The sequence below is a fragment of the Varanus komodoensis genome, unplaced genomic scaffold (genome assembly GCF_004798865.1).
Source record: "Varanus komodoensis strain SLA01 unplaced genomic scaffold, ASM479886v1 scaffold19, whole genome shotgun sequence".
In the NCBI taxonomy this organism is placed as follows: domain Eukaryota; kingdom Metazoa; phylum Chordata; class Lepidosauria; order Squamata; family Varanidae; genus Varanus; species Varanus komodoensis.
Window position 1 is genome coordinate 13014193 of NW_025335550.1, and position 12234 is coordinate 13026426.

General features: G+C 41.5%; 1 protein-coding gene across 21 annotated transcripts in view; it reads right to left on the reverse strand.

Moving 5' to 3' along the window:
* The window catches only part of MPDZ (multiple PDZ domain crumbs cell polarity complex component), a 126494-nt gene that overhangs the window by 48433 nt on the left and 65827 nt on the right, over window positions 1-12234 (reverse strand). For 12 of the 21 annotated variants that reach the window (XM_044427698.1, XM_044427699.1, XM_044427694.1 and 9 more), the window contains 4 exons: window positions 11294-11335; window positions 8108-8212; window positions 6014-6109; window positions 836-1013 (listed from right to left, as the gene is read on the reverse strand). In XM_044427698.1, coding sequence (XP_044283633.1) covers window positions 836-1013; window positions 6014-6109; window positions 8108-8212; window positions 11294-11335 — 421 coding nt within the window. The remainder of the gene's footprint in view (window positions 1-835; window positions 1014-6013; window positions 6110-8107; window positions 8213-11293; window positions 11336-12234) is intronic. The other 9 variants (XM_044427702.1, XM_044427715.1, XM_044427714.1 and 6 more) reach the window with 3 other exon arrangements.

A 12234-nucleotide genomic window follows, 5' to 3' on the forward strand; every position in this document is an offset into this window, starting at 1 on the left:
ACATTCAGGCAAAATATTATTAAACCATAAGAGATTAATGACCTGTGTATCTGAATTCATGTGTCCACTTAAGTTCTCTTGGGCAAAACTTTCAGGATGAGACATAACGTGTGAGCAATGAACTTCTGGGAGTAAATCATAAATAATTCATCTTTGCAATCAAGATTGTGTTTGCACGCTTCACTGGATTGCTGCAAGGCTTAATTTACATATGTAGAAAGCACATAAAGAAGAACACTTGTAAACTAAAGTGCAGTGTTGCTTCTGTTGTTTCTAAAAGGGGACAGACAGTCTAACGTCTATCACTTCCTGAATGGAGGCCTCCAGTTGTGCCGCTACAAAGGACAAGATTTCAAAGCCTGGTTTTGGCATCCACAGAAAATGAGGTTATAATGTTAGTGCTAGAAAGTTATTAATATTTTGGTCACTACAGAAGCTGGAAGCCAAGATAGAGCATGCTCTTTGTTAGTCACAATTTTAGCACTAGAGGTCCCATAGGAAGAATCAACTTCCCCTCTTTCATTTTTATGGCTTGTCTGAAAAATTAAACCATCCACTGAGAAGCCTGGAGAAAAGGGAAACTGCTTAAGAACTTGGGAATTGAATATATATGACTCCAGAAGTCAAAAGAAACCATGATACAAACCATGCATTCCCAAATTTACTCAAATATACTCATCAGATGTACTTCCATCATGCTATGGGCTGTTTTCATAAAATGCATTCCATGTCTAGAAGTCAATCCCCTTAAAACAATCAGCATACTCACTGAAACCTGTGGAAAAATACGTTTATAGTTTAAGTCCATAGAGGTAAGTGAAAAGCAAGCTGATACCTCGACTATTCTATCTCCCGTTTTTAAGGTTCCATTTTTGCCAGCAGGGCTGTCTTCCAGAATATGCTTGATAAAGATTCCTCTCATGACTTCACCACTGCTCAGGCGACTTCCCATTCCCCGTCCACCAACAATGCTGATTCCCAGGGACTTGCTAGGCTCTCTCCAGAGCTCAACCCTATAATGACAAATATATAAGGAACAGACTATATCTCTACTACAACTCTGCATCTTTTACAGAGCCTTGCCAGTTACATCCAAAACCATTTTTGTGAGTTCAAATGTTTGTGTAAGAATGTGCATTGTGAGTCAATTTCCAAAATTGCAAAATTAATAACTGCTAAAATAGTTAAGGGGTTAGCAAAGAAAACATGTAAGTACTGGGTTGATATTTATTTATTTATTTATTTATTTATTTATTTATTTATTTATTGACAACAATGAAGCTAAAATCAGACGGGCATGAATGGCCCAACTTCTTAGAACTTTAAAAAAAAAATGTTTCCCCCTTGAAGATGCTTAAAATGAAATCTGTGGCATGATACAGAGCCATGCTCCCAAGACACATTTCATTTTTAGCAGTAACTCCTTCCAGCACCCCCGCCGCAATTACTTGTTTAAGCATTTTAGCCCAAGTCCTGCCAATAAGAAAACTTGGGGAGGGCTGTGGGGGAACGACACCCAGAGCAGTTTCATAGCCAGCAGTTTGCAGACCAGCTACCACACTGCTCTTCAAACCACACCCTGGAAAGCTTTCAGCAAATGGCTCCGATCAGAACCACAATCTTGACATGGAAAGGATCATTCACGGGGCCAGCCGTTGGCAGTTTGCTGTGGTTTTGCTATGACAGCACCACATCAAAGGAACTGTACGACTTGGTGCTCGGTCACGCTCCCTGAAACACTGTCAGAGCCAGCCTTCCTGTCACAAACCATTTGAGGGCGTTCAAGTGTAAATAAAACAAAATTGGCATCAATGATTCGGGGTACTGTGCTCATTAACACCTTGGGCCAGAAAATGTAGATGAAAGGAAAAGAGGAGCATGTATTCAGGCTCAGAGTTTGGTTTGGACGTCTTTCACGCAGTATTCCATGGCAGCAAAAGACCCTGACAGGCAGAGCGCACACTAACTACACTCCTAGTCCTTGCTACTGGCTCACAGATCCACTGCACCGTCATGAAAGCAAACCAGGGCAGAGACACACAGACACCTCCACCGCACTGATCTGCACTCCTTGGCGGGGGCGGGAGGGCAGCCTTTCATCGCCCGTCATCATGAAGAGACACAGCAAAGTGGATTTGAAAAAGAGAGGCAACAGGGATCTAGCTGTACTAGCAATCACACCAGGCTCCTTAATCTGTCCTGCCCTACTCTTTGGGAGCTTTTGGACATTTTATGTCATCGGAGGAATCAAGTGGTCAAACTCCTCCTGCATGGTACCACTTCAGTCCCTGCATGGCTGACTGCTTTCCAAAGAAAACAACAACAGAACCCCTCCTTGCATATATAAATCTAGCATACCAGGGAGATGGGGTTAATTCTAGCATTGTCTGCCACACAGAACTGTTTTCTATGTGCAGTTTGTTATTTTTGATGCAGTACCATCCTCCTGCAATCTAAAGTGACCCAGTCCTGTAGAGGTTTGACCACACTACTTGATAATTACATAAAATGGTTATCCCAGTGTACACAAGCCTTGCAAAATCTACTTTTTAACTTTGCCCCTCAGAGTACGAACTGTTTTCCAGTAACAAGTATTCCTTTATTCATTAAAATCCATATAGCATGGACTTCCTCTCATGCTTGGCCCAGGTCTACAAAGTGAGCCAAGCCAAGAGGAAGCCCACAAGCTTGCAAACCTTTGGCTGTACAACTGGCAGCCTTCCCAGCAGCTCATTAACACTGCGAAAGGGGGCACCACAAGCAGGTGCACCAGGTGCCATTCCCAGTGACCAAACTTGTTTCTCATCTGGTGCTGCTGGTGGCAGTCGCAGAAGAGGGGGGCTGCTTGTGCAAGCGCATAGGGCTCGATTCCTGGCAAACACCCCAGGAGCGCCGGCGCACTCATCAGGCGTTCAGACACTGGGCTGCAGTAAAGCAGAGCAGAACCCAGGGAACTGCGTCCGGGGAATCCAACCGATTCCCACCCTCCAAAGAAATTCTTCACACCTCTCTAGAGTATGTAAGAATTAAAAAAAAACCCAAAACAATAAATGCAGCAATGAAAATATCACTACACTGAAGAGCCAGCAATAAAGTTAAGCAAAAGCTTGAAAAATAAAATGCTGGCTGGAAGTGGGGGACCTAAACCTGGCATATGAATGTAGACTGTGGAAGGCTCCATGCAGATCGTCCTAAGAAGGGCATGCCCCAGAAAGGCCACTACAGAGAAGGCTGTTTCCTTCATAGCCATCGCTATGGACTGTAGGAAAGCCTTTTATGTTACTCTCCTCACTGTGCACACATGAAGAAGCAACTTAACTTTATGCGTGCATTATTTCAATGAGCACATTTCTTCCTATTTTTTAAAAAAATAGTCAAATAACTTCAAGTTTAAGTGTCTAAGGGGCACGATCTCATGGTTTGCTGACATCATCTAGGAGACCACAGAACTCCAAGCACCCAAGTCTGACCTCTGACCTTGGTGCTTGACCTCAAGCCTCTACCTGCTTCTCACTGCCAGCTGCCCTTTACTGACATTACAGCTGAGCCACTGGGGTCGGGGGACCAGGGGCACGGTGGGGTGGGGAACACAGGAGGCTGGGGTGGTGGAACTGCACCAATTCCAGCTAGTGTCCCAACCCCCTCCCCCTTTCTGTTCCTTTATCTGGACAGCTGAAAACCACCATCTAGATAATGTGCAGGATGCAAGACAAGGCAAAGATTGTGTTGTGCGTGCGTGTTCTGGCAAGATTCCCAGATATGCACAAGAAGCTGACCATTTTGGCAGAACTGACAGCTCATACTCTGAGAATGAGCTGTACGAAGGGGAGTTGGTCTCTCATGGCAGGCATGACAGCTCTGGCTGATAACGAGATGGTTGTTGAAACGGATGCCGCTCCAGCTGCAGTCCAAGGCCCTGGATACCCATCTGTTCCTGCTAGGGAAGAGATTAGTTCAAGGGCAGCCATGGAGCCTAGTCAACCCACCCATCGGAACGAAGAATTCCTGGTGGGGGGGGGGGGTTTAGAGATAGGGAGTCTCTCAGATGGAGAACCCCAGCCTCCTGTGGAGGTGGATCCAAAGGTCCATGGTCACAGAACCCAATTAGGATCTTGGAGAGAGGAGCAAAGATGTACCCAGTTCCACAGCGTTCCTTTCTCCTGAGACTCACACAGAAGGATTCATAAACAAAGCTTTGGCTGAATGGGGCCAGAGAGGGTTCAACTTTTTGCTTTGTGTATGCTCAGAGAGTTATATGTACAATAAAGATGTTTAGCAAGAAGTGCTGGTGAGTCTGTTACTGCAGGGAGTGCTCAGCTCACAACAGATTGCTGCCACTGTGCCTCACATTGGATGTCCTGAGTTCAGTAGGCCTGCACCCTCCATGGAAGTACAGCATTATTAGGTATTCTCATATAGTCACTTTATGGAACCACATCTCCTGGATTAACCAAAATCAGGTCATGTAGCTGGTTAATATATGTCCCTTTCAGTACCCTGAAGAAGTGCCTCAACTCTTGGTTTTTAACTACAGAAGCATAAGAGTTTGGAATTTCTTTCTCAGAACAACTACAGTTAAGTAGATAGAACTAAGTGCTCCTTTCAAATGCGTCTTCCATAGTGGATTTTAAAGGTTCTCAGAGAAAGTTGGTGTATAAAATATCAAACTAGGTAATGAAATACATGAATGTCTGCATCCTGTTTTCCATTTCAGTGGATTTCCTCTTCCCTCTTTCTTATACCTGAGAAGTTTGTGCCTCTGTTTCAGGTTCTTGCTACATTCCCTGCCATGTATTTTCACTGTTCCAACATCTTTCCTCTGTCACATATTTCATTATTCCAACATAATGAGGCTAGCATGTGAGATAAATTCAAGTGGGATATTTGTTTTTAAAGTAGCACTAACAATACAAGAACTTCTGCTGCTGAAAGTTGTTAAAAAGTAAAAGTGGAAAGGTATTATTGTAACAGAAGGTTGAAGTTTCTACAGAAACAAGTATTTCAGTACATTTATCCTCCAAAAATATATACTTGTTGGAAATATATACTTGTTGGAAATTTCAACAAGTATATAAAAAAGAGAAAAGGCTGAATGGTATATATTCAGCCTTCATAATAAATGAGCCTGATGCATTCATTCTTATATGTAGCTATGCTAACATTACACAAGCTAGAGATCTATTAAGAACTTGTAGAGACCAGTCTACAGATTGAATATGCAGCCCTGGAAGAAATGTCACCCTAGCCGACTAGGACTATGTAATCAGGAATGCCTCAAGAGCTCAAAGCTCCCTCCCACGTCATCCGCTTCTCTCCTCCCTTCCCACGCAACCATTCCTTTCATCCCAGAACTGGGTATGGATGCTATGCACCCACATTTTATCCTGGGTAGCACCCAAGCAGGGTTTTTTAGCAGTGCTTGGCAGCAGGTTTGCAAAATGGGATTTGGACTGCCTAGTCAGCATCTGCATTAGTGTAGACACAGGGTTCTGTCCCATGCAGGCCACTCTGCTAATGGAAGACATCTGCCAGTGGAAAGGATGCGGGGTGATTTTCGGTGATTCCATCTCCTTCTTGCAGCTCTCAATGCACCCACTAAATTTGCTCCTGAGAGTCCTAACCCTCCAGAGCAATTTTAAGGAAGGCATGGTGGACTGCAGAGATGAAGCAGGATTGTTGAAAACTGCCCCCTGGTCACTCTGCTGGCAAAAGTCTTCTGTCAGCACTGTGGCCAGTACTGGATGAAACCCGTAATGTGAAGTAGAAAGAGGAGAAGAGGAAAAATGTTGTGCATAAAGGGCCCACCAAGGCATTCCTAAGTATCTAACCACAACTCAGTAAAATGCAGCATAAGGAATACCATCTTGTGCACTTTAGTTAAACAGGATATGCGCATTAATTTCTAATTATCCAATAGTCTTTTGTTACAGACCATTAAAAATTAGAGGAACTGGCTATATACCTCTGATTCCATTTTACCAGAGGATTACCAAAGTAGCAAAAATGCACATACCGTCTTGGTTGGTTCCAGTTATTATAGCCAGCATTCTGAAGTTCACTTTCTTCTCCTTCCCCTTCTTCACGTTCTGGTAGTTCTGGAATTTCTCTGCTAATAACAAAGGGACATACGGCATATCTTTGAAGCCCACAAAAGTCACTTCTAGTTGTTCAGCTGTATTAATAAGAAGTCTATTGGAAATCATAGCCTTGTTTCAAACCAAAAGTAAAAAAGAAACAACCCCATGAATGAAAAAGTACTTTCTCTGATCTAGCAGTCTGGAAATCAAAATGGATTCCTAAACTCTTGGGACTCTGTGTAAAAAAGATTTAGGAAAAGTAAATTTAAAATCTGTACTGACATTTTGAGCAATACTGATGTAACAAAGAGAAGAACAAAGACAAGGTAAAGCAAAACAAGCAATAAAGGGGAAGGTAAGATAAAACAGGATTATCCTACAGCAACTGTAAAATTATGCAAGGATAGACCATCTGACCAGATACATGGTATCTGGCAATTTGCTGGCAACTTGAGCACCGGTTGGTGCTATGAATGGATTACCAGTTCTCAATGAAATTGGTAGTATGCATTTGCTAGTACCTTTTAAAGAATATTGTAATCCAGAAAATATAAACTATTACCCAGTATCTTGTCCAGTAAATAAGTTGAAACTGTTTCCGCATGTATATGGAAAGCAATATGGGGAGAGATATGGGAAGCTATTCAAGAAAGCCCATGAGGTGAGGAAAATTTTTGGAGGCTATACAGGGCTGAAACGAAAACATTTCCAGCTGAAAATGACAGCTGAACAATGGTGCTCAACAGTCCCCATGTACCTGTTGAACACCACCCACATTCTTTGGATCTTGAACAGTTTACAGGAATATAGAATTATTTTCATTTTAGCAAAATGGGTGAAGGCTAGTTAATCAGTACTTGCTTTCTCTTAAGAAAGTTTTTCTGGGCAAGAAGCCAAGTTCTACCAGTCAAATTTGGACCTTATCTGAAAAATGTAAGTAGTTACAAAGCACGAATCAAACTTTCTTAACAATCTGAGTGTGTGTCAAAATGAGAATTCTGACATACTTGACACTGGAGTTTCAGATTCAACTTAAATTGTCTTAGGAAAGTGAATTGGTAGCACTGTTCCACAAAAAGAAAACCCTAATTTATTTCTCTCCAACACTCTGCTCATGTTCCCCTAAATGTGTTCAGTCAATATGTGTTGAGGAGGTACATGCTGTCTGACCCCATCCTTTTCTCACCCCCCCTCCCACAAACTGTGGGCAGAAGGGCAGCTGCACTGAACCCAGAAAGTGAAAAGAGCATTATGATGATAATGTGAAGACACTCAGGGGAAAAAAAGCTAGGCCACAATGCTTTCATCTTGGGATATTTCCCCATCCTCTCTGGCAATTATACCATCCTGCCTGCAACAACAACTTCTTGTGCATGGCAAGAATTTTTCAAAAAACTACAGCAATCGCCCAGATAATATCCCTCAGGAAGACTTAATTTACCCTGTATGTGACTCTGACAGCCTAAAGGAGCTCTCATTTGGAATTAGTGAGTCATTTGATATATTCCCACAAGAAATAATGGACATACATTGGGCCATTCTCACTGGTACTCACAGCTGTTTGCTAAAAGTGAGTGTGCACTATGTGTAGACAGGAAACTACACTTTAGTGCAGTGGTGGTTGCCACATTTGAGATACTCACATGTACTTCTGAGCACAATCCTCTGCATGTTCAAACAGGCAAGCAACAAACTGGGACATGATGGCAGATGCAGGCCTTTTCTCTATCAAAACATGCATAGGATTGCACCTTAAACAAGTTAACTATGCAAAGCTGCCTCAGGAAAGCATAAACTATACAACACTGTAAGAACTGGAATCATTTCCTGGAAATTCAAGAAACCACATAGTGACTAATCTAGGTCTGTCTTTGTTTTTAAACAGAAAAAAAGTTGCATATGCTTGTCTAGAGTAAGTAGTAACCACAGAAAAAAGGAATACACCTGGCATTTTGCTATTTCCCTAATTATAATAAACACACATCAGGACAGAATTCCATTGGTAAAAATAACATGGGATAATAAATTACCTTACAGCATGAGAAGAGAAAACATCTAATGGCGTTGTTCCTTCTGGCTGCTGCCCGAAACTGGCCTGGTATTCTTCTAATTGCTCTGCCGGCACATAGCTAATGCTGCAACAAAAAGTCATGAAAATGAAATTAAGATACTGCAGGCATCTGGGGCAATGGCTTGGTAATGAGCTATTGAGATTTTAAGGTTGCAATCCACGACTTTGTTTAGCCAAATTACTTGGTTCTTAAGCTAACAGGCATCCCTCTGAATTCAGTGGAAATGTGACAATTCTAAAGAATGTAAGACAAAGAGAGAGGGCTTAACTGAGAACTTTTTGGTTACACGTCAGCCTGTAAATATTGAAAATATTGTCTTATATGGTGGACTCTGTGTATCGATAAAAATAACAAAAACTCACTAGTACTCGAAGGGGTAATGAAAGAAACACAGCATGGGTACTGGTTCTTTGAGAGAGTTTATTTCTGGATTGTCCCTCAATTGGCTTTTTGCTAGGAGTAAGCACTTCCAAAAGACATGACACCCAAATGTTGCTAATCCCAATTACCCACAGCATACCCCCACACAGTCCCCCCAAAAGCTGCTCCCAGGGTGGTGGCAGGAACCTCTGAAACTATGAGATATGACATGAAGGGCTGCAATAGATAAGGTGGTAGTGGTGAAATACTTGATGTCTCCTGCAAGCGGATGCACTTTCTACTTGCACAAAGCCACCACCAGACACAATCCAGCAAGATGCCCCCATGGACCTTCTTCCTTGAGGTTCTATCTTCTCACCACCTTTGCCACCGACTGCTATTGCTTGTCACTGCTACTTCCTGCCTGCTTGACAGTCAGGGAGCCGTGGACAAGCAGACAGAGGAATCTACTTCTTGTCCTTCTCACCACCACTGTTATCTGGTGAGGAAGGGCAGGTAAGAAGCAGATGAACAAGCAGATTTCAGTGTTGGAGAGGAGGAACAACTCCAGAGCTCTTGCTAATGGGCCTCTGCTACCATGCGGCGCTTGATAGGTGGCCAACCATACCTTCCCCTGAAACTGTCCTTAATGCTGCTGAGTTTTCTGCTCATGCTCATGTTTCTAAGATACTTTAACGGGGTTGATTGTTCTGTTCTTCCTTGTATGTTACCTTGCCTGCTCTAGAAAGGTGATGCATAATGTGGAAGATTTACAATAAGATACAATTCCTTATGGCTCATAACTCTGTCCTATTCTAAACCAACTATAGATGTATCAACTTAACAGGAATGAAATTACAGACAGGCATTTGCAGGCATCACTTGGGCTGAAATGCTATCCTTTTAAATGTCTCATTTTAAAAAGAGAAAGAAACAATACTTGTTAGCATGGCGGGAGAAATGGTGATATAAATGTAGTGAAAAGAATTCCTTGAAAATATCCACTGTGATAAAAACGTAATATTGCCAACAGAAGAAAGAGAAAGGAATGTGATAAAAAAGAAAATGAAAATAATATCAGATTGATAAATATATTTAAAAAACTGATTTAACCAGACACCTCCCACCCCACCCCATTCCATATGGCCAAATTAAACTAACTCTAGTAGCCATACAAAAGACGCAATATTATTGGAAATCCAGCTTTCAAATTATTGTCTTAGATAGAAAGTAAGAGCCAAATTAGATAGCTATTGCAAAATGCACAGCATTTGCTGTTGGCTGAGAGAGAATTTAGGAAGAAGGATCTAGCAAAGGATGGATCACAAGCCTGCATACTTTAGATTTCTCAGCTGCTACAACAGACTTCAAATCTAAAGCTAGAAAGGACTAAACTGCTTGCCCATTGGCTCTGTGTGCAGAAAGCAGCAAAGATGGATTCATATCCTACACCATACGAAGTGAGCAGACAGGAGTGTAAACATGATGCAGCATGCAATACAAAAGAAAATAAATTGCATGCTTGATACAGCAACCATACAGGAAAACTTTTGTACATACTATGATAGGAAACATAACAAATATAAAAATATGTGATTACATTCAGGACAAATTACAGTGAACAGTTTTGATAACTAAATTGATTCATTTGGTTACATGATGGAGAAAAGTAAAACATTAAGGTCACAGAAAATATGACAGTGAGATTAATCCAGATATCAGTACATCCATGATTGTATCAGTGACTAGCACCTTGGGAGTGTTCTGAATAGATGACATTGTTTAAATGTATCCCAAAAATGTGGAATAAAGGTATTTTACTGGTATTGCAATATACATAGGTGCATGCAATGCTGAAAATCTGCATTATAAAATCAGATTAAATATATTAATGCAGAATGTCCAATCTGTGAGATGAAACACACAATCTGCAATGTCAGGAGCTAAAGCATTCCTTGAAAACTTAAGTGATTGGGTTGCATCATTTCCAGTCTTAGATGGAAAGAGCCAAATCAGACAGCTAATGGAAACAGCCCCATGAGTACAGATTCCCTAACCCTCTGCCCTTATGCAGGCTGAACTGTCATTGCATGGGAAGATGTAGCAGTAGTCCTTAACGTAGCCTTTTTACTGCTGATGAGAAGTATCATTATTGCCCAGAAAGCAAAATCCTATATATGAGACCTACATAACTAGGTAAAGTGGAAGGTAGGATACTGAAACCAACAGACAGTATTAACTAGGCTTTCTGGAAGCTGAAAGGGGATGATTCCTTTTTTCCATCACAGACCACCAAGGGATATGCACCGGGTTCCCAGGTAGCCCCCCATCCATCCACTGCCCAGAACCAGACCTGCTTAGCTTCAGCAATGTGGTTGCACTGCATATACTCCAACTACGTACAGAGATGCCTGACACCGATTAATACCTGTCAGGTGGCTGACCAATTTTTCTGAAGACGGACATCATGTAAACAATCCTAAACTTGCGCTCCCCTTTTAAAACAAATTCCTCCAGCAATAATTCATTTGACAATCCTATTTAACAACATCCAAAACACTACCTATATATTCAAATATTTAATTTAATTGGGTAATTAATCAGCTAATCAGTCCTACTAATAGACTTTAATTGGATGAAAGCATCTGTGTGTATCTGTGTATGGAGTGCTGCACCTATATCTGGATATATCCCAGCTACTTTAGATGTTATGAAAGCATGAATGATTTAACAGAAGAGTTGGAACACAGAGCTGTAATGAGCTTTTGAATCACCAATACTCACACATAAAAGGGGGCCTGATCATCAGCAGGTGCTGGAGAAGATCTAGAATGTGAAGCATACGACGCAGCATCTTTTTACAATAGTATTAACAAATGTCAGTGACTTGTGCTGAATGCGAGATTCATACACACATAGTTAAAAGTGTGCACTCCTATTTTCTTTCCTCTTCCCCCACCCTACTCCATCCACCTCTATTCTATCCACACCTCCCATCAGAAAGCATCTGCTCTTTATTGGAGTGTATAGCGGTGATTATTAACAAGCATGAAAAATGGAACTGCAATCAATCTTTTATTCCTTGATCAGAGATTCATTGCCACACGTTCGGTCGAGGCAGGTGAATTCTGAATCAGCTCGATAATTATCTGGCAGATGTTACAGGCAGCTGTTACAACTGCTGCTAAAAGCAAAAACCCTAGACATTATTACAGAAATGTAAGGTGAAGTGAGGAGTGAAGCCCACACATTCTGGTGAGGCCACACATCTGCTTTTCTGCTTAGAAACCCCCCACCCCTGCATGCATTTGTGCATGAAGATCGACAGATTGATAAGACACATGCACATAAACCTGGAACTGAGAATCTGCTCTTGAACGCACAGGCTACAACTCTAAGGAGGCTTGCTGGAATGTAAGCTATACTGAACTCAAGAGCTCTGGAAAGAATGTTTGTTTATACAAGGTCCCGTTCACTGCAAATTACGCGAATGGCAATGAGAACACTGATTTAACAGTTGTGGATCAAATCACTTCATTATAAATGAGTGCCAATTTCTATGTTTTTCCTACCTGAAAAACCCGTAAAGATATTGTGTAATATGTATTAAAAATAACAGACTGTTTGAAAAAAAAACCCAATACAGATAAGCAAGTTGCAAACCATTGGATATATTCTGCTTCTTTATATGTTTATGCATCTTTTTTGAACATGGTACCCTACAC